Genomic DNA, 24,637 nt, shown 5'->3' on the forward strand with positions numbered 1-24,637 from the left:
ATAATAGTCAACTCTTGGTGTAACATAGCATATTGCGGTAGTTTTTCAAATATTTTAACACACTCTCTGCTCTTGCTCTGAAGGCCGCCTCAATAACTACTAAAACTTACTTCCACTTGCTTTTGATTGGTACCCTCAGAGCCCATGGAGGAGCATTGTCGATAAAATTTACGTAATCATTGACCATGTCTTACATTTGTTCAAGTTTATTCTGATATAATTTACTTCATCGTGAATGAGTCAGTATTGTGTCCAATAATTGCTTTAAAATGAAACCAAAGTTCATTCGTGTTTACCAAAATCTGTTAATATTTTTAGCATTAAAAAACAATTGCGAGTGTTAAACGAGAATTTAATTGCTTTTTTCCGCAGGATATTTGATCATTAGCATATGAGATAAATTTTACCAATTTAGAAGTGCTATACAACGCCGTGGACAAATGGATTCAGGCACTCGGCATATAGTTAAAGGGCTCATATATGAGGAAGCCTAATATTTTAAACCTGGGGATAGCAAAAGATTTTTCCTGTGTCAATGGTGCAGCTCTTGTGCCATTAAAGGATCATTTATATGACGTTAACCGCTGAATAATCCATCCATAATTACAGGCTATTCTGTACTGTCAATTGCAGAACCGTCCCCATTTATTTCCACACAAAGCGTATAGAAGTGTTTTTTTTCTTCTTACAACCTGTTTTTGAACGAAGATATAGTACTTAAACACCTAATGGCAATTGTAACACCCAATCAGGATCACTCCTCCCATATAACAATTTCCTGCAATTGAAATCCATTTTAATCTTACGCAACAGATTTCACCCATACACCGCAAAATAAAAAAAGGCATTTCAAAAATTCCTCTCATTCCTCCCATCACCTTAAAAACGCCGTCAATCTTCTTTAACTCTTGACAGGCTCCGAAAAATTCCAATTCCTTTTTCCTCGCTGGCATCGCGGGTCCTTTCCCAACCTTCCCCGTCACTCCAAGCATCGCAGCCTCTCCGCTCCCTTCACTCCGATCATTCATATTCTGGGGGACCGATACCTTTCAATGTCCTCGGATCGGCATATTTTTTTCGCTTACCTCCTCATTCTCTTTCTCCGCGACTCTCATAACGATTACACTTAATATATATGTAAGCATGAATCGATAAATATATAAATAAAAATTTCTATATATTTTCATTAGGCATGAGAATTGGATTTGCGGTGGAGGTTTGGGATTTGCTAATGTCTGCAGGCATTTTTTTTGCATATTAAAATTAGTGATAATGGTTAAATTTAGTTTAAACATAAACCAATGGAAAAAAATAAATACGCAATCTTTACCTTTCATTTGAATTTCGATTTTCGCGTAATTTAGAGTAAATAAAAAAAAACATTCATAAAAATGCTGGAATTCCTAGCGTCTTGAAATAGCGTTTTCGGCTTACTGCTCCTTGAAACCGTCAGTTTTATGTTGCTGGACATCTCTTTCTAAGTTTGGTCACAAAATTAATCCTTTGTTACAGTCGTTAAAAAGTTCAATAAGCTTTCTCTCACTCACTAAAATTTAGGGCATAAATCGTTTTCGGCCATCATTGATACTATAATACTCAGTGCGTGCAAGACTTTTGGAAATCATTTTCAATTAAAAGAGAAATTATGTGTACGTATTTTATAATTTTGAATGTAGGAAAATTGATAAAATAAAAAAATACATTATTATTAAATTATTTTTTTGGAATTATGTACTTTAATTGATAACTGTTATAATGTGTGATAGAGATGTAATTTGAAAGTTATTGATTAAGAGTATAAAATTGCAATGAATTTAAAAAAAAAAGGTTGATGTTTAGTTATCTATATAGGTTCATCATTTCATTTCATCAATATAAAAGTGCAATGAATTTAAAAAATAAATGTTTGATGTTTAATTTATATAGGATCTATATAGGTTCATAATTTCATTTCATCATATATCATTCACAGTGCGTCATTCTCTTTCAATCATATACTACATCCCCAAAGACTTATTATAAGTGAGTTATTTTTTATTTAACCAACAAAATATTCGCTAGAAATAATTTATATGGCAGCGTCGGGTCAGCTAGTATATATATTCGATAATTCCCCATCTCCTATCCCTTACGATCTAAAATTCTTCTTCGTTTCACGTTCTTCGAATCTATCCCCTCTCTCTTTCTTACTCCTCAGCCACTCTCTTAGATCCTTAATGTGAGTGCCTTCCCATGAAATTCCGGATATGCGGTTTCACGGTTAGCGAGAGCCCAGATCGGTGTAAAATAGCGTGGGACACCGATAGAATATAAAATAACTCCTAAGTGCAAGGGAGAAAAACTTTTGGAGGTGAGGATTAATAATGAGTCGAAACATGGAATTAAAATCTTCTACCATTTTTTTAGTGAATTTTATTTGGCGATAAACAGGAAAAACGTCGGAGTGGAAACCAATTTATTTCTTATGGAAGAAAAGATAATTTTGATGCGGTAAAAACTAAATTTACTGAAATTTGTTTCCCAATACTCTTATACACTGCGGTTAGGGTATGTTTTTAGTGTATCTCGCTTCTACCATCAGTTTTCTGGTATTTACGTTAGGTCAGTCTTATCTCTTGTCAGTTCATCTATGATTCACACAAGTGATGCAGATATATTTACGTAATAACTATTAATTACCCACCTTTGGAGGACACATAGCATGATAGGAGAGTCTCTACACTGTTATTCAATGAATTACATTAAGAAAATTTTTACTCCGCATTAAATTTATTTTATACGCTAGTTAGATATTCAAATGTAAATGTGTAGGCAATGCAAATACATTTCAAGATTAAAAGAAAACAAATAAAAATACGAGAATCGTACATTTATAAAATTCACATAATCTGTTAAGGCCGCGGAAATGTAGTGGTGTATAATTGTAAACTGTACGGTTTTTTATCATTAAAGATATTGAAATTTGAACATTTCATAATTTATTTGACCGTGGATTTTGGTAAATATTCATTTCATAATTTATTTGAACGTGAATATTGGCAAATATCCACGGTCAAATAAATTATGAAATGAAAAATCAACATTAAATTACATCTGAAATCCTTTATGTACGCAAGAAAGATGTTGAGGTGAGAGGGGACGATATGAAGATGACGATATTTGGGAGATGAGGATAAGGGGCCGAGAAGGCTTTTACTACTCGGGAGGGTGCATGCATTATGAATGCCGGGTGTCTGGCTGCGCCGTTCACGTCCGGTTCCCCTGGCGTGGGGGGTGTGTTAGGGAGGGCCTGGGGGTTACTAAAATGCGGTGGGTGTAAGGAGGAGGATTCCAGGAACTTAAAATCCTTAGCGAGTAAAGCGCTAAAGGGAATAGCTCCGGGAAAAGGGAGGAGGCGGTGGCTAGGGTGGGTGGCATTTGGCGGATGCTAGGTAGGGAAGGACATTTAATTCATCTAATTGGCTTCCGAAGAACCTCAATGGAATCCTCGACCGCCACGAATTTCAATTCTTTATCCCCACTACCGATCTGAAGCATGAAATAATCCTGAATATCCCCTACTTATGCGATTAACCATTTGAAATCGTAGGTTTCATAGGATCGGAAATGAAATGGCCAGGCGAAGCCTATAAAATCCTATTATATTCAAGATGGCAAATTAATTTATATTGTCCGTAAAGAATCAAATCTAAATACTCCCGTTTGAGACCTGAAAATAACCTCAAGTTTTATACAATCCTTTATGTATCACGAACTCCATCTCTCTGACTTTTCTTTTATATGAATTTTTCTAATTAGTATAACGCTATTTTGAAGTCATCGATTCACCTGGTTTAATATTAAATGCATCCCTTGTCGTGATAATAGAAGCAAATTGGTAATATCACAGTGCATTGAAACAGGTTGGCAGTACATACAACGAAAACTTGAACTTCTTCGTCGAGATTTCTTCAGGTAAAAGTTCAAATAAATTTCTAAATTATGAAGTTGATGACATCTATCTGTCTGTCTTGATAAGGTAATCAAACCGGCTCTCAGCAAAATGTTTTAGATCATTCTTCACCCTCTTTTTATTCCTGAGTGTTATATTCGCGTTGATGGGAAATACTATCATTTTATCTGTCAATTATAAAATTCATTCGCATCAGCGTTTAAATTTATCTCTCAGGTTTTGGGAATTTATTCAAAATAGTACATTATTTATAGCAAAATAAGATATGTCACTGTAAAATTAGCACCTGTAAGCGTACAGTAAAGTGGTGGTGGTTCTCAATCTGAACCAAGGAAAAAAGTTAGGAGCTATGCACAATCGAGAAAGATAAATTCCTAGGTAGTTTTTCCTAAAATGGAAAATTTATGGTAAATTATGGTGAAAAATATGAGTTTAGTTAGCATACATTTACAAAACACTTCCTAATGATCAAGTGCAAGCAAATTACAATTTGATACAATGGTATAAATTAATTCATCACCATAGGCCAAAAATCCAGCAAAATATTGAAGCATCTTCCCACTTTATTCTCCTATTGCTAAACCTTTTCATATTTATACCATTTTGCTTTCTTAAACATCTATTAAATACAATAAATAATTCCGTTAATAACTACCACTGCTATTATTATCATCCATTATTCCTGTACACATAAAATATTCCGTAGCCATACATGTTTAAAAAAGTCAAAATTAAGTTATTTCTCAAGAAAATTGAAAAATGTAGCACTAGACTACAAACTTTAAATACGAAGGATAAGTGTAGATAAATAATGGAAAAGATAAGCTTGTGAAGTATTTGAAACAAGTGGTGAAAGCAATGAAAGAGAATTAATAGGTCTAAAATATGTGCTAGAAGCAGAGCTGAATGAAATAGATGCTAGGAAGGTTACCAGATGACGGCAAAGATAAAAATTATACACTAAAAAAATTCGCTGTAAAACTGCCAAAATACTTTAAGAGATCATTATTTCTTGAGCGCTAACCAGCTGGCATACGTTTAGCAAAGTGCGGCATGCTAAAAAAAGATAAGGACCGCTCACGGAGGTTTGTTTGCGCTTAGACTGACGAGGACATCGCTAATTACAAGCTTTTTTTTAGGTCGACGCCGTTGCGGCCGTTTCCAGGCAGGTTATTCGGAGACCCCCAAATCAGCGGACACGGGCGAGGGACAAAGCGGCATTAAGAACGCCGAGCAGAGAGGCCAGTAAAAGGATGAGCAGAGGAGCGGCGGCGGTGGCGTCCGAAACTTCGGTCTCCGCACCTCCTCACCATCAATCACCGTTTCCATGACTACCATTATTCAGCCTGTTATCAACGCCGTTTTTCGCCCGGGGTGGTTTTCAGTGACGAGAGTGGGATAGAGAGGTCAGGGTGGGGTTAGGGGATGGGGAGGAATCCCTTACTGGACCCAGACCCTCTCGACAAACTGCAAACTCTTGCCAATATTTCTCTCCCGCACACTTCGCGAGAACAAAAAATATAAACTCACGCGAGCGAGCCGAAACTCACGTAATACCACTACAAAATGGTCCTCTCTAAGTAGTAGTAAATTTGGGCGATATTGTAAGGCTGATTGTCCCAATGTGATAGTGATGCTGTTAAACAAAAGGGGCAGTTCACCCTTTGAGTAATGACTTTAGGAATCAAATCATTGCACTGCAGAAATTAAGATAACATACTTCGTTGTGTCCATCATAAAGATTTATAGAGTGCAACCCCAGTAAATTTACATAATAATTACCTCATTCAGAGTTTTTCAAATTGCTTGACAATAAAATACTGTTTTATTCCCAATTTTATCTTTTCATGATAACAAGTATTTTCAAATTTGTCAGATCAGTTCTTGATCTTTGATTTAACGCTCATTTTATATGGTTTTTAATATAAATTCTATATTAAAAACTCATTTTTACCCACAACTAGGTATTTATTATTGTTACTAATGATATTTTTGAATAATTCATTATGTAGAGCAAAAGAACGTTTTTTTTGGAAGAAATACTGTAAAAAATCTTGATATATCATTAATTATGATCACCGAGTTTGTCAAAATAATCCAGGGATTACATAAATGTCCTAAAGAAATTAGCGATTTGATAAAGTTTAAATTCATTTATGAGTGAACTCGAAATCGCATGCATAATGTTTTTAACTTTGTTCATGAGGAATAAAAGTTTTCCTCCGAATTATCTAATGATTGTTGCAATCATCCTCCGTGTGGATAAAGCCATCATTTGTAACAATTTAATTTTAATGGCCAAAAAATAAGCCGTGATTATTGGTAAAAATTATGACGTTACAAATAAATAATTTCCCAAGAACTACAGGAGAATTCTTAACCACTTACACTGATGGAAAAAAAGACTTGATATGAGAAAAATTTATCAATCTACGGTGAGGCATTACAGTTATAATTCATATAAAAATATAAATATTACACAGCTGCTTATTTTCACCATGGGGTAAGCGTATAACGTCACCATTTCCTTATTGTGTGTCATCCTCACAGGAATGGGTATAAACCCTTCTGACTCTTTGCATTTACTTTCATAATGTGAAAAGCTATAGTAGAAATTACTTTACAATATTTGCAGAGATGACAGATACTGATTTGGATAATTTTCCAAAATTTACAGATGCATAAATAGATTTTACTGAAACAGGCTGTACAATGAATGTTAAAAGGGTGTGGTGATTATTAAGGGAATACTTTTTGCTTGCGGAGAATACGAAAATGGACTGACGATAATGAATGAAAAGACCTAGCAACGGGAAATTAAGTATTTGAAATTGGAGCCTGAGGAACACTCTTAGGATGAAAAAAATCGCACAAAGGGGAGACAAGAATACAATTAGTAATTAATTTGGTACGTTGAAACAGAATATATTAGCTAGATAATATGTATAGTCTTTGAGAATACGTTCAGCTCGAAACTGCTGTAAAGATGCTATATTATTATTTTCATTAAGTTCTTCTTTTTAATTTAATTATCCAGGTGTTGATACCTAAATATAAAAAATTTTATTTAAAAATCCCCGGTTTGCTCATATCTCCATCAAGTCCCTCTCTATTAATGTTTGAAAATAAACTATTTCCCATTTTATACCCATTCTCGCTTAAACTGGAGGAGAGCGATAGCCCACACGAGAGTGATTAATGTAACCAAGAGACGTTAAATCTAAAATATACTCCCAGGCACAAAAAGTAAAAATGGAGAAGCCTCCTTTGAATTTAATATGGAATAGATAGCAATTAGTGGCTACCCTCATTCATGTATATAAACAGCCGTTACAAAGTAGATAAGTAATTTCTAGAGTACATGCGCGATGCTAAAAGTGATGTTTTGGAATATAATGATATTTACGGCACCTTTTAATGATATAAAGTGTGGTCCGATAATTGCCGATTACATTATTCTAAATCCTTGTCATTGTTTGTTTGAATATATTGTATATCCAATTAATTGCTAACATATTTACGTTGGAAAAAATGTAGTAATAATGGTCGAGGGAAGGTTAATTTGAAATACTATATTTAGTAAATATGAAACTAGATTATGATTTTGTGAATAGTTTTAGCATGATATATTATTTGAAGGAGAACTTTGAGATCTGGTTAAAATTAGGGTACAATGAAGAAAGAGGAAAATAAAAGATTACGAAATATTTTTTCTTTACAAATTTATGTTATTTTCCAGAAGTACCGCGGAATACCTAAGTAAAAGAGAGAGTGTCTCAAACTACATTTAAGATATGCTATGCAGCTGGGGATGTATTTACTGATTTTCTTCAAAGCCATCTAATAGCAATTCATTAATTTCAATTATAAGTTATCTCTCTGCTTTATTTATACGCAAGAATTTCAGAATAGCCATTGGGAAATAATTACTGGTGACTGCTATATTTGAACAAACAGATAGATGGAAATGGTCGGAAAAACTGAAAGAAGTAGATGAAAAATTAGAAGATTACCGATTGGTCATATTGTGAGCACATTAAGAGTCATCAGCCACGAGGTAAGTTATAATTTGAAATTAGCAAGAAAGAAATGCATTAAACAAGTATTTAATTAAACACATAAAAGCTACGAGAGGACGAAGAAAAACACATGAAATTAAGTTTGAAACAAAATAGTTTCATAGTAAAACTTAATCGTTCCAATTTAATTGCATATTGCGTATGCGAAGCATCCATTAGTGAAGGTGGACTACAACCGGGTCACAGATAATGAAATAAACACGTGGAAACTCCAATATCAGTTCTTTAATTTGCTGCAGCATTCATCAATGCCTTTTCAAACGTTATGAATCTAAATGACTTTCTTAAAAAAAAGACAGTGGTATATATTGCATTTCAAGCTCACCTAGCGATGAGTAATCAGTCCACTCCGCACTAACCCCCAATAAATGCATTAAAAAAACCCTCTTTGGTGCTGATTCGAGGACGCATTTGAAAGTACTTTTTCCGACTCGAAAAAATCCGCTTCACTTTAGGCAACAGTCGAGCCAATTAAGGGAAATACTTGCTCGTTCTTCTAATCGGAATTCCGAATTGCTTGAGATCCATTGAAAATGTCAAAGGAATTACTCATCATTCGAACATCCCTAGTCTTCAACAGTGAAGTTCTGCACGCAATTTGAAGGCAGTATTGGCTAATACGCTCACAGTGAAAGGGTAATTACTTTAAGGAACGAATGTGCGCGAATGGAAGTTATTTATAAAAATAACGACTAATAAAAATATATCTTTACCGTAGCAATTTCAATAATAATATATATAATCACTGTAACAATTTTGCTTTTCCCCTGGATTCTCTAGTTATTTCTATATTATAATTAATTTCCACAGTTTTGAATTTATTCTTTTGCATAAAATTCCTTTCAGTGTTTTTCTTAAATAGTGAGTATTTTTGGTTCTATATTTTTCTTCATTCCCGCATTTAAAAATTTTGAAGTTAGCCTAATTGGAGGAATATAGCATCACAGGCTACCCTACTTCTCTAAATTTAAATAATTACCCGTATGAAAATATGTATGGAAGAATAGATATTATGTGTTATAACTTATATCGTCAATTTCGTAATTATATCTTGCTATCGCACATTTACTACTTTGGATTTCCTCCTCTTTTAATGCATTTTTCCCTCTATATTTTTACTTCTACCATGGATTTGATTTCCTTAAAAAATACTCCCATTCCTTCAAACGACTTGATCAAGCTACTTTAATCAGCTTACTCGATTGTATCGCTATAACTCAAGCCCTCTTTTGACTAATCCCTTTATGAAGTGAGTTCCTTGGAATATTTTTGTGATACAAATTTTAGAACAGAAAGTTGAACTAAAACCGTAATCACTACAATACTTACGTGTAAATGTGCACTCCTATCGGATTACTGAATCGAATCAAATTCATTTAGCCAGTGTTTCAGCTAGTCTGTTGGTTTTATTAGTGATGGTAAAGTTCGAACCGTACGGAATTCACATATCCAGTATGGAATTCTGGTTTCTTTCCCTTACACACAATTCATGGAAAAGCAAAAAGAAGCTTAGAATGGATATTTTTTATTTCAGTATCAGTTATTTAAAGATTGTAGGTCACGTAATGTTTACGTTTCTATATTACTTGTTTTAGGTTTCCTTGGGGCTTGGCTGAAAAGTTGTAATGAAACCACACGTTGCAAAAGATCTATTTATTTATTTATGCATGTTTATAGATCAGGTAAATTAAATAACGGAAAAAATAAAAAAAAATAGTAAAAGGTGACTATTTCATCTGTAATTACGGCCATATACTTTGTTCACCGCATAGGTCATGCATTTATCCACAATTTAATTCTCCCCGAGGACTTGTAAGTATCAAAATTAAAAGACGAGGAAAATGCCGGCATTGTGGATTCTATTGATTAAATTCGTATCAAATGTAGTAGGAGCAAAATGTAACCACTGTGAAGAGTTTTGCATGAAATGACCAAATAGAGTAAGTGTTCATTTCAGGTATAGAGAAGAGAAATAGTTACAATGCGTAGTTTTCATTAAATACTGGGACACAGCCAATAACGACAGGGAAGCAATCTCATCTAGTGTTTTTAGATGAGATTGCTTCACTTGGGGTATTACCAGAATATTTAATGAAAATAGAAGGCTTGAATAGCCCCTGAACTCATTATCACTCAAGCTATTACCGCAGCTTCTTTATCAAAATCATTCTACCATAAAATTAAAGGGAAGAAACAATACTTCGAAGAACTATTTTTGTGAGATTAAAAAAGTATTCGGAAATTCTTTATTTATAGTACAGAGTTATATATTTTTCTGAATGAATATGCATAAAAATACCTGCAGGGTATATCTTATTATAAAATAAACTTGAAATAAAATAATTGAGTATGGCATTGGGTCCTTCATCAATTTAATCCATTAGTCATGTGATAATTTAGATAAAAAGTTTAAGATACTAAAATTTGTGCGATTTTGATTTGATGCACAACTCGGAAAAGTTTAAATGAATTTTTTGGTGCTTATTATACTTTACAGTTTTTACTTTTGGTCCTACAATATGCCCCCAATCTCAAAATCAAATTTCCCAACAATAGATTCAATTTTAGAAAGTTCAAGATGGAAAAAATCTGAATATCATAATTTAAAAAAACACTTAATAGGAAATTAACATATGTTAAATTATCTATTAAATGTGTGTTTGTAAACTATATGTTAAATTCATATGAAAAACAAAGTAAAACTACTTTTAGTTGTGATGGCCACCGCCAAGATCGCAGGAGCTGCAAAAATCTATAGGGTCTACAGATAAGATACAAAGGAGACAGAAGGTATGGATGGAGCGAGTACATGGCGACGAGGGGATGTTGAAAATGGTGTTAGAGGGTAGAATGTTAGGCAAATAAGGAAGAGGAAGAAAAAGAATATGATTTTAGATAGACTGAAATGGAGTAGGCCCTATTGTGAATTGAAGAGGGAAGTGTATAAAGACACGGGAGGCTCCCAGAATGCTCCTTAAATACTCCTTGGAAACTTACCTTAATAGGTAGAATAGTTTAACCATAATAATAATAATAATAATTAATATTATAAATTAAATCTAAAGTATAAACTCATAAAATTAGCTCTTAAGTATAAACTCATAGAAAATGCAGTTCCTCATTATAAGTACACACCTAAAGCCATCCTTGAAAACGATCACTGTATGATTTATTATGACCGATCAATTATTACCGATAAAACAGTCCATAGCAATAGACCTCATCTAGCAGTGCAAGATAAAATTCACAATGAAACGTACTTGATAGACATTGCCGTACCTTATTCTCATAATATCACGACAGCCTACACCAACAAAATGGAAAAGTATGAAGAACTTAAAAATGAAATTAAGAGATTGTGGAAACCAGATAAGGTACACATAATACCAATCATTATCTCTGCCACAGGAGTTGTGCCATCAAGGTCTTCAAACTATTAGACCGCCGAAAACTTTGTGTATTACAATACAAAAAGCAGCAATTTTAAATACTTGTCGGATTGTGAGGAAATTTTTCAACACAGAGTAAAAAGGCGAGAGTGCTTGGTGATACCCGTACCCCGCCTAAAACCAGCAAAAAGCTGTGAAAATATATTTAATAATAATAATAATATAATAATAATAACTTCTTCAGACATGTTCTATTCAGATCTCCTAATCTCTAGATCCTGTAATAATCATTCATAAGATAGGCCAAATAACTCTCGATATCCGGAAGAGGTCATGTTGATTTTCGAGATCGCACAAAATAGGTTAAGTATGGTCTTTAATAGTATTTTCCAAATCCTTTGATAGTGATGATAAAAGTGTCTTGACTTGAATAATAATAGGGTCTATTACAACTTGAGGGATAAATAGTTTCTATGACTCACCACTCATGGCAGGGAACTTGAGGGTCATATCCATCCTATTCGGGATGGCCATCTGCGCCGCTTCCATCAGCCGCGCCGTTGCGTTCCCCTCGGACCACTGTGGGCCGCACATCTCCCGGACGACCACTGCAATCCTCATAGTCGGCGGGCGGTCCGTCGCCGGCACACCGGTACTGCCGAGGACCCCATCCCCGGACGGGTGAGCCGTCGGCCGTGGGGTGGTGGCGGGCACAACACTCGGCGGTGCCGCCGATGCTGATCCGACCACCGCGGCACACAACAGCAACGCCATGGGAATCTGGAGCGATGAGTTCTGCAGCCAGGCCTTTGTCATGACTCCTCCTTTGATCCACTGTCAACACTTTCCTCGATACATCATTGTCGGGCGGACAGACCCCTCGCGAATAACCTACTTCGGAAGTTTAAACGGCCCTCATCCTGGAAATTTCCTCGCCCAGCCCATACTACGGATCTTGAAAGAAAACTATCGTCTCTGGTCCTGGTGGCTCTTTTACACTAGAAATCAAAAGGGCACACTCAAAATTTCTACTTTTTTATAAAATCAAACAGTGAACTCTATTGAAAGCAAACTCAAATGAAGGCAAACTCTATTAATCTTAGTGACCTGAACTCAAATCCCTTATTAATGTGATATCATCGGTAAAACTTAATTCAAAGTGAAAGAAAGATGCATTGTGTATCTCAAACTGTATTGAGAACGATGTTCTTCGTGGAAGACAATAGTAATGATAAAGTATGGCTAATTACAATTATTGAGACGATTATATGGATGTTAGACTTCACTCATTTGAACAAAAGTCATGAGAATAGTTGATTTAAAAGGATTATTATGCTCATATTCCATTACCATACAAACTTTTATACCATAAATCGCGTGATAAAGGTACAGGAAGACTCAAAAGTTAGTGAATTATAACGAATTTCACTTTAATGAGGCATTTTCATCAGGCAAAAAAAACGATTCTGTCATTCTTTGGTGATTATGTCTTCATCTTCCTCTTCTTTATCATCTCCTTGTACTCTGTCCATGGTGAATGTAATACTTCCGTCTGTTTTTTATCGTTTAATTTAAAAGACACAGAAAACGTCTGCTGGATTTGTTCTACTTAATCATGCAAATTCCACGATATTAAGATGAATTTTCGAAATGGCTCCTATCCTGTAAAAAAAGAGATGAAAATACATTTAAAAATTTGTAGATTTCACTTCCTCTTACAATATCATTTAGAATATTTTTCATTACTCCAGAAGAAAAATATATTCATCCACGCGGCAGACACGTATTATAACATGCGAATCGAAGAAAATAATTACGCCTGGTAGAAGACATTCTTACTTACTTTGAGATTTCAACTTAAAATCTCAAGTAACAAAATAGTTGATTGCTGTTTTATTTACTGATGCTACCATTAATGCATCTCTGAAAAGACCTTAGATTTCCAAAAAAATGAAAGGAAGATTTTGTATTCCTTAAAACTTTATATTGCACGCATGCAATATACAATAAATCAAAAAACACAAATAATAGTTTCATAACATCATACCAACTCCATGCAGAATTAATAATTACTGGTACTAATGAAAATGCCCTTTTATTGATAAAGTGTGCTGAAATAGTCACTAATTATTCTTCATGATCGATTTTCATCAAGAAAATTAAATCTTCGTAACTGTATTTGACTTTAAACAAAAACATTCCTAAAAATTAATGAAAATATATTGATCATGCTTGAATATTAGCCTTGATTAGATACTAAGGAAGTGGGATACACGTCACTCATTTTAGAATTTAAACCCGTCAGATGTGCCAGGTATATCGCAAGTTGTCCTCTGCACGCGGGGAATACTCGTAGGAGGCCAGACCCTTTAGTTGCGATAAGCTGAGTAGATATTAGGGCCTTGTGATCCCCTCCCGAGGCTTTGATTTAGATTCCTCGGGGAGAGTCCTGGCTATATGGTGACGGATTAGTGGATCTTCGAATCACCACGTCAAATCAGAAGGTCTGGATTCAATAGGTGTCGATCTAAAAAAAATGTAACATTTTTTTAAAGCAATTTCTTGCCTCATTAGAAAATTTTGCTAACCTACTTATTTCTTCTTTTCTTAGTTACAATTTTAGTCTCAGTTACAATTTATTAGTTGAATCAATTAGGATATCCATAAATAATTATTCAAGTTAGTCTGCCAGAGAGGAAATAAAATTACTGGAAGACATATTTTTAGCTCATGGAGATGGAATGTGATCCATCAAGAACAAGGCAGGAACTAGTCAGTGGCGGATCTATGGAGGGGGGCTGAGGGGGTTATAGACCCCCTCAGGTATCCAATTAACACTAGATAGAATGGTAATTTTGTTCATACCCCACTACTACTGGGAGGTTACCCCCACTTAGCCCTCCCCCTTGTCCCTATCCTGGATCCGCCATTGGAACTAGTTAGGGTAGCAACAGAGAGTTGTCTACTTTTACACTCGATTTTGGGCCATGAATAAAGTTTTGAAACTATTGGTCCAAACTTACAAAGATCAAATGGGGCTTGGAAAGCAGGTTAGACGGCAAGTCGGACGTACGAGCACGCTTTTTCTCGCAGCAAGCTGTTTACACTGCTTTGATTGCTCGAACAATTGAGAATGGGCATCTTCAAGGGCAACACGGATAACATCATATTTGAACCCCACTACCTTTCCATGTCCAAAAGAAACGATAATTTTTTTGCCGAACGGATAGGTATCGGAATTCATGTTTTCCACCGCAGGATAGAAGGCTTTTATAAATGCTAGGCGTGATTTCATTAGAGCCAATCCTTTTTATATGTAAACGGCTAGTGTTCTAACACCCCCGCCTCGTGGCTATTGAGGCAGCTAGCACGGTATTTGATATAGATGACATACTTATTCGAATAAAATGACTTGTTAAATACTATTTCTAAGGTGCTAAATAAATCACCAAGTAATGTTCCACAAAAACTTTAATTATTCCGACTCTGGATTTCGACTAGTATTTAGTCATTAATTATCAAGGTACAACAAGTCAGGACAATAAAAGTTTTTGCGGGACGTTACCAAGTGATTTATTTCGTACCATGGTTATGCGGTTCCACCAAATGAAGGCTGAACACTTGATAAATATTCGTAAGCTTAAATGCAGGTGTTAGCTTAGGGTAATTTTTGCCGAGTTGGATTTAATCTTTAGCCACCTGAACACCGTCGATATGACCTGTGTCTGGCAATCTGCATAACACCTAATCCAAGGTCGACAGAATGCAAAAGCACTCCCCATGGGTAGAGACAAGAAAAATCGACGGAACATGACAGGCCCTCGAGACTTCTCGACCTCCCTCTTTAGAAGATCTGCACTCCACGAAACCGTTTTCATTACGGCACCATAAATTGAGGGATTTTCCAAATGCTCGGAAAGCTCCCAATTTAGTTCGGGACGGAAAACTCGTTGGCGATGACATTAAGTGGTTTATCGACCTCCTACGTTGGGCCTCCAAGCCGCAGCCAGCCTCAACCCCTTCGCCCTTACACGCCCAGGAAAGGTGTAACCATTCTCTAAAGCCTGCTCCGGACAAGTAACACTATGATATTTATTATTCCAACGCTTCGTCAGCTACGATACTGACCGATCGCGGATAAAGGGGTGAGAGATAAAACTTCTTATTACAATAATTTTATGGAATGAAATTCAATATAAAAATTCAAAATATGTCAAAAAATTTGCGATTCCATATCAATTTACTACGACCCAGGTTTTCAAATAATCATCGGGTACATTTGCATCGAGGGCATAGAATAAATATCAATCAAATCAGATTATAAATATCACTATTTATTCTCTGTCTTCGATACAAATGTATCGGATGATGATGGGTCACGTTGAAACGTAGGACGTGCAGTATAAAAATTATTCGGAATTTCAAAGTTTTTTTTAAAAACTTCATTATGCAAAGTCGATTCAGTGCAATCACGCCCGAGACATCGAATTGTACATTTTTTTTAATTCTTCACCAAATCTAAATAATTTCTCCAATCAAGTTACTTCAAAAATGGTGCACAATACAAGATAGATAAATTATTACATAGGATTCATTTTAAGTCAACTCAGTGGATAACCTTCAGAATATAACTGAAGTATTAGTACAGCATTAGCAGGCATAAAATGTCTCCAGCTGAAAAATATCTCTGTCACAGAAAATAAATTTTGGAAGTAAAAAACAAAACACAGAGTTGCCTACCCCGACTGCGATACGAACGAATGCTTTGAGAGCAGTCTTTACATGGCTAGATCCCCAACCGAGTCAAAAAGGAACCAATTGTGAAGAGGCTAACGAAGACATCGTCCGCATCTTCCACCAATTCAACGAAATGTAATGTGACCCAGGCAAGGAAAGGGCTATAATACATTATACATATATGTTGAATTTAAATGACCGCGGCTACGTCTTGGGATAGTTCTACTCTCACATGTCCAAATGAACCCTGGTGTTGCATCACTGAAAGAGTGGCACCACTAATACCCTTGAACTGTATGCTGTATTAAAAAACCTGATCAAAATCTTTTATCCTTGCCGAAACTGTATATTGGGAAATCAAAAAAAAAATAATAATGAAAATGAGAAAGGTGGCATCGAAAATATCTACAACTCAAAGTGTGTCATCATAAAATTGCTGTACCCTACATATCTCTGTATTATCCTCAGCTCATAATATAATCCGGGGATAAACGAAGGGTTTTACGTCCCTCTCCAAAAATAATATCACGTCTGAATCCCTCCTGAACCTGAATCTCTGAAAAGAAGATTCTTTTCACGAGAGAGAATAAATTCAGCCACGTTTTCATGAATTTGAATACGCAGTGCAAATTACAGCATCCGTTTGGCAGCACTGAGGAGCCAATCAGAGGACACTTCATCTACGCAATCGGACTCGTGATTTTCAATTGCGTAGGCTATCAACATAGATTGAATCGGTTCGTTACACGCATTCTTACTTCCCCTTCCCTAGACCACACTCGGAAGAATTGATAAATATAACATATTCATGGATGGAGCGATAATTTGGCATTTTAACTGGCAACAAATTATTCAGCTCGCGCTAATTTTCCTTTTGAAAATAATATTGTATGTAAAATTGGACGACGTAATTGCCAGGTGAGTTGAACACCAGTTAAGTCAATACCAATTGAACATCAATTCTAATCCCATTCCCATTGAAGTGGTTATATAGGGTATTTTTCCCCATATATACCCATTTCGTTCTCTGCCTCATCCTATAGGAAGCCTCGATTCTGGTTATGCAAAGCAATGGCGGATCCATTGGGGGGCTATTGGGTCGAAACACACACTAGATAAATTCATAATCTTCCCCCCCCGCTTGGATATCCAATTTACACTAGATAGATTGGTAATTTTGCTCGAACACCCACTGAGAGGTCACCCTCCACTAGGTAGCCTATAGGATGAGGCAGGCGAAAACACTTCGGATTAATTCACCTATATTTCATTAGGTTTATGTTTAAATAGTTCGTTCACAATCCACAGATCTCCTCCAATCCCTCAGCTTATCTAAAATAATATCAATAGAATATCACAAGAAAATCACAAGAAGACCACGGTTAATTCCTAGCTAGGAATGTGAGACTCAAGGTAAAAGTAGGTGGGGAAAAACTTGAGTAAGTAGATCAATTAATCTATTGGATTGGAGGAAAACGGATACAGCAGTAAGGGGATCAGGAAGAGAATTGCGTTAGCAAGGGAGTCGTTCATGAACAGGGAGGAGCATATGAGAGGATCGCTATGCAAGAGCTTAAAGAAAAGGTAGGTGATGAGTCAAATCTGGAGTGTAGCGCTTTACGGAGCGGAAACGTGGGCACTAAGGAAGGAGGAAAAGAGAACACTGGAGGCTTTTGTGATGTGGGTATGGAGAAGAATGGAGATGGTGAAGTGTACGGAGAGGAGGTGGAATGACGCAGTGCTGGACATGGTGGGTGAGGAGAGGCAACTTTTAGATGAGATACAGAAGAGACAGAAGGTGTGGATGGAGCGAGTACTTAGCGGAGAGGGGATGTTGAAAATGGTGTTAAAGGGTAGAATGTAGAATGTTAGGTAAATAAGGGAGAGGAAGGAAGAGAGTAGGATTTTTAGATAGAATGAATGGGAGTTAACGTTATCATTTGGTGCTTGAAGGAAGGGAAGTCTGCAAGGATGCTTATTTAGCACTCCATAGAAACCTACCTTAATCGCTGGAATACTTTAATAATAATGAATAGAATTTATTTCCCACATTTTACTTACATTTTATTCGCCAAACGACTTTCAATTTTAATTCTAAGGTTTTTCTACAACGCGGTCCTGTGAGGATGTTTCAAAGAAATTAGAGATTAAAAGCTGTGATAATTAACTCGTAACGCCTCTCTCTGAAATTGAGAGCTCTGCCCTTAAGTTATGGCTGAATGGCTAATCGCAAACCCCATGGGGGACTATCCCCACAAAATTGCACCGTCTGCCCTAAATTACATCGCTAACTGCCTCATAAAATCCGAGTAACTCCATTTTAGATTAATGGCGTAGCAGCCAGTAGTGAAGCAGGGGATTCAAAACGGAATGGCAAAATGTATTTGAGTACACCTTACGCGATAGCTACGAATGCCGGCTCATAAAATTGTAGACCCCAAGTTAATGGCTAATGATAAACACCAATTTCGTACACCGCAAGCTACGAAATATGCGCAGTCGATCTTTGAAATGAATCAATGTGGTTTAGATAATGAGAATTTAAAACCAGTGCTTCCGATTTGCTTCAAAGCTCATTGGCTCTTACGCAGATGAATAGGACACATTTACATTTACATAACGCTTTCTGAGAAAGTAACTATCGTATAATGCCGAAATTGATGCCGAAATTCACCGCTGCACATTACTACGTCACATGATCGATCCTTAACGTATTTTTTCGGATAAAAATATTAATATCCCTTTGAAATCTCTTCACATTATCTGAAATTCAAGCGGATGTAAATATGAAAAAAATTCGTCTCATTAATATTTAAATGTTTAATAGGTTATCCGTTACAGATGATGGAGAACAATGTAATGAATACGGCAAAATAATAATTAATTTGCTCTTTTATTCACCGTTTTCATTTAATAATTTTATTGAATTGTTTTTAATGAATATTTAATGCTACATTTTCTTATTTTATCAACATAAAAGGACATGCATTCGAAATATTAAATACATGAGATCAAAATGAATCCAAATACATCCACTATCTCAAATTGTCAGGGGATGAACGTCAAGTTTTACCAAAAACGTTATCAAAATTATGGTGTAAATATGATCACTTGCTTCATAAGTTTATATGCATTCAACTTTGTGGTTCATTTTTATTATTTTCCCAGGTTTTTGTCATATTTTGAGCAATTTTACCGATAAAATAAATTACTTGGTGGGATATACCATTTATGCAATTGAAAACTAAATCATTTATAACTGTAGGAAATGATTTAGTACAATCCCAAGTTAATGTCTCTACGGATAAATTATTAAATATAGTAATTAATTCAGCAATTGTTTAACAAACGAAGTCATGAATAGATTATTAAAGGAATCGAGCAAAAAATAATCGTGATATCGTTCTAAATATTCATGACCAGCTATGACTCTAAACACTGTCAGTATATTCATTGTAAAGGGAGCACGCAATATTTCTAGCAAAAAAACTTCATGTATTTTCATGCTACTTTAACCCAAAAATGTTATTATATTCGCATTGAAAAATTCAAATGTGTCCTCTTCTCAATAAAAATTTCATTTAACAAAAATTTTGAGGGAGAATTATATAGTACCACAGCACATTATAAATAAAAACAGAAAAGAAAAACAACAGTAAAAGTTTAATACCCAGATTAAAGTGATGCAATTGATGATAAAAGCGGCTTTTTAATTTATTCAAAACAAATAGTATATATTATATGAAAATAAAGAAATATCACTAACGAAAAAAAATAAATAAACTAATAGGAGTTAAAGTGTTCTTCAACGCACTGATAATATTCAGCAAACGTTTTCTTATTCAATGTATAACAAACCAATGGTTTTAATCGTGAAAACAACATGATAATAACACTTCGATTACTCATACAGTCATGGCATTTTATGGTAACGCTATAACTGAGACGTCATGGTAATGATTCTCACTTAAAAAATTTTCTCAGTAGGTAATAAAGCATTAAGAATTTTTTTGTTGAATTTTACAACCACAGATGTAAACTGGTGAAATATATATATTTTTAATTAATACGTATTAATTGCGAACAAAGTTTTTCATCAATTACAGGAAATCACGTTTACCTTTGCACATGAATAACAGTGCAAACTTTCGGAAGATATTGGTAGAAAAAAGGGTATAGATAGGTTCAACGATTTCATATTTTCCTCTTAGTCTCACACTACCCTTGATTTTTTTACTTTCACCTCTATTCTTCACGCCACCTAGTACGCAAATGTTATAACAGAAAACACAATTTTTTCTACACTCTGTTGACCTTGATCCTCATATGATGTTTGCATTTCTGATCTACGACTGCACATAGAGCGGCGTGGCGGAGCGAAGAAAGAATTGTTTGCAGAGAGGAGATACACTGTGGAGCATCTGGTGTTGGTACAAATACGTCGAGTTTGCACTGAAGTAAACCTCTTGCTTGCGGCCGTAGACGTAACGTTGGACCAGCGCGAAAATATCACTCAAGTGCTTGAATACAAAGACTAACACGGTCGGTTTCCCTTGCTGCTTGTTGCTTTGCCCCGAGCATTTCCACCTTCTCCTGCGCCCTTTTGGAAAGCTCCTGGAGTCCCCCAAGCACTCTCCCCGATTTGTTTTGTCAATGCTTCGCCACGATAGAGCGTGACTGTATTGTGATCCAGAGATTTGACCTCTTCCTTTCCACCGTGTGAAAGTGTTTCCCTCAAATGTGAAAGGAGCCAGGTATCCCTGGGGACACCTCTGTAAACCGGAATGGCTATGATTGTGTACCGAGAAGGGGAATTGAGAAAAGGATGACTCGATTTCAGTTGTTTGTTGGGAAACACGGCAGCCCGCTCTTACTGATTCGCATATATGGAGGAGATGGCGTGAAGAGTGAGATGTGATTGACGCGGTTGTTATTGCGGAAGAATTGGTGTTTAAATCAGTGAGGCTCTTGATTAATCAAGCGTTTATTAGCCATCTGGATAATAGGGCTAGGAACACTGGTTTATACGTCCATTAGGTTGTGCAAATAAAATAATGTGAGTATAAATCAAAGGAAAACAGAGTTTTTGTGGATTTTTAAAGTATCTTGAACAAGAATGTAAGGCTAACCGTAGAAGTAAATGGGTACAAACATGAACAAGTGGAGCAGTTCAAATTTTTCGTCATTATATTCAAGGAAAATGGATAAATTAGTGGTAAAATCAGGAAGAAAATTTCTTTATAAAAGAGGCTTTCAGTACTAAACAGGAAATATTGAGTGGATCATTAAAAAAGATTGCTAAGAGAAGACAAGAGAGGAAAGTGATCTGAGGTTTAGCGCTTTATAGTAAGGAAACGTTTACGATGTTATAAGAGGACGATAAATGAATGAAAGCGTTCGAGACGTGGGTGTGTAGGGAATTGGACGGAAAAAGTGCTCAACATGGCGGGCAAGAGGAAACTTCTAGACATGGAACGGAGGAGACCGATGGTTTGGATGGTGCGAAAAGTATACGGAGAGGGGATGTTAAAAACCACGTTAAAGGGAGCAAAATGAGGCACTGAACTGCAAATTGAACAGAGAAATTCAATTTCTGGAGAGGTGATTCGCGAAACGCTCTTATCTTAAAGCATGGAATGACATCATCACATTAATATTACTATACACATTGAGTGAAGGCGAAAATTACCTTCGAGATCTAATGGCCAGTGAAATGTAGAAACTTTCCCTTTCCAAATACTGAAAAATGAATTTCAGTCGGCAACCTCGTTACTACCGCCTGAACGAATGCATTTCTCACAGACGTAAAAGGAGAGCTAATACCCCGAGTGGCTACAGGAACGATCAAAAGATTCTTGCCGACGTGGTATCTATGGACTTCCAAAGAGTGGGAAAATTCATACTTAATATCAGGGAGGCTATGTAAAAAGAATAGTATTCAAAAGTTGTTCCTAGACGTAACAATTAAAATACATTATGCGTTAAAGGTTTTTCTATAAAACAAACCTCGTCATATCCTCAAAAAGAAATGAAGTAGGCAACATAACGCTAGATCAGCGCCAAATTTATCCACCACACACTTCTCAAGAATCTGATGCACACCATTAGGAAGGCAAGAGAATTATTGATAGAAAAGGTGGGCGATTATAATCACTAATGGAGACAGGGAAATTGGATGGCTGAGAGTCAGAGCAGGAAATACGTATTGAGTAACAGGATGCTGAAGGCTGCGGGAAAAGTATGAGGGGTAAAAATAAATAAATTAGATCAGGTATGTATGGTGGCTCATTCTCTAAAGATGAGAAGATGAGGAAACTACTGCAATGAGTTTTTGAAAATTGGTGAGATTGATTAATGAGACTACACAATATCAGCTGATGAAATATTTCTTCAAATGGAGGACAAAATAAATAGGTAGTCTAATCCTAGTTAGAAAAGTAGAACAGATAAGGATAACGGAAGCATGTAGAGTATTTGATTGCACACACACCTGTTAACGCACCCTCAAAGAGAATTGCTAAAAAAAAGTTAATTCATATCCATTTTAATTTAATCAAACGAAAATATTGGAGCACAAACCAAAAACAAAGTTTGCTTCATATTAATTACTTGGCTTTGGCATAACAAACAAAAACGTTTACCCGCATCTCTGTTTGAATAACAATGAAAAAAAAACAAGAATATATATCGACGGGGGATATCAACAGGAAATTTTACAATCATTTCAACAAAAGGTATAATTACTACAAATTATGATAAGAGATATTACAGAGGAAAAACAATCGAAGGGCATCACTGCGTGAAACTAATTTGCCGAGTGGATGCCCTGAGGAACATTTACCGACGCTGCATATCAACTTGCATACATTCGTAGTTTTGCGGTAAAAACTAATTAATCATCGATATGATTTCCATATACCGTCTAATTCACATTCAAGGTTATTAAAAAAAACTGGCGCTTCCTAACGCAAAAAATTCTAATTCAGTTTAAAGGTTTCATACATATGTGGTTCCTAAATTATAAAACATGCATCCTCCCTGCCCATTGGAAATTAATCAGGAACTATTCACGATCTGTTCTTAGAATTGTTTCTTCAACTAGCAGAGGTAATATTATTCCTATATTTTGCTTTGTAAAGTAGCTAGTTATAATTCAATTTCTTTTTTGATTGTATTCATCAGAAAATAGAGGATGATTTGGATAGGCAAGAGCAGAATTGTCTAAATCTCTTAAGCGGAACTCGAACCTGTCACCTTTAGTTGACGATAATGCTACCTCACCTCTATCTAAGCCAGTATCATTCATGAAAGAATGTTTAAGCATGGACCGGATTCAATTCCAAAGTCATGGTAATTAAATTAAAATAAATCTCGAACAATATCTGAGACCAAAAAGATCAAAGCATTGTTGGATTAAGGTGGAATAAAAGTCATTGTGTGATTTAGTTGCAAGTTCGAGATATGTTGTGAATATTCCAAAGGGGTAGAAACGTGGACGCTTAGAAAGGAGGATGAGAGAGAGAGCACTGAATAGATGTGGATGGAGGAGAGAGGCTATGTTGTAATAGGCGGCGAGAAATAGAGTGGAATGAGCTACATCTACAGAGCGGGAAGAGAAAACTGCAGAAAGTGCTTTTTTCTTTATTCCCATTCCACCCAAAACAGCACATAATTTTTTTGCTACAGAAAATTTATGTGAAACAGCACTTTATGGCCTTTTACATCAGGGTTTATCCAATAGTTCAAAAATTACACATAAACAAACAACCTTGCCCTGGATGCGGACCAATTCACCAGGCTGGACTCGAACCGGCGACACATTGCTAGGCAGGCGAGGACTTAAACCGGCCGCCACCGAGGTCCGCAAAGCAGTACTGGCCCCAAGGGGACTGCATAGAGAAGCCCCAATTCCATCCCACGGAAGGCTGATTTCTGTTGCCACTTCAGTCGCATTGAAATCTGTTTTCAAAAATGCCCGCGGCGCGGTGACGAGTGAAACGCGATCCACTTTATTCCAATATTTTGCATAAAAATGCTTGCCATTGCGAGGGATAGCATTGAAGAGTTACGAATTTGGTGGATCACATCTTCATGAATTTAGGTTTCGGTTGATGCCCTTAATGATATCTAATTTTCTCGTGAAAATCGGATCAATTTGTCGGACAGCGACGCGAGTGGTGTCTTACGTAAACCCATTTAAATGCGCGGTAGGTGACAACACATTTGGAAGCCAACTTAAGGATCCTCTTTTGTGATATTCGTCACTGGCCCTTTGAAATATTCGCTCCGTTTTCCGCATTTGCTCCACCACTACTGAAACGGATAGGTGGCATGTGTGTGGTGGTTGGTGTTTGCACTTATGGAAGGATGGTGACCAAAACCTATTTAAAAAAGGAGGATACTGGGAAAGGGAGAGAGGGAGGCAAGAATGGGAACCACGGTTCGTGAATAAAATGAAGAAATATAGGCATTATACTGAA

General features: G+C 36.0%; 1 protein-coding gene across 1 annotated transcript in view; it reads right to left on the reverse strand.

Annotated features, from left to right (window-relative positions):
• Nucleotides 1–24,637, reverse strand: part of LOC124161073 (retinal guanylyl cyclase 1-like) — a 524,211-nt gene that overhangs the window by 221,750 nt on the left and 277,824 nt on the right. Inside the window, exon 3 of the mRNA XM_046537245.1 lies at nucleotides 11,903–13,082. Coding sequence (XP_046393201.1) covers nucleotides 11,903–12,236 — 334 coding nt within the window. The 5' untranslated portion in view covers nucleotides 12,237–13,082. The remainder of the gene's footprint in view (nucleotides 1–11,902; nucleotides 13,083–24,637) is intronic.

Source organism: Ischnura elegans, chromosome 6 (assembly GCF_921293095.1).
Source record: "Ischnura elegans chromosome 6, ioIscEleg1.1, whole genome shotgun sequence".
NCBI lineage: Eukaryota > Metazoa > Arthropoda > Insecta > Odonata > Coenagrionidae > Ischnura > Ischnura elegans.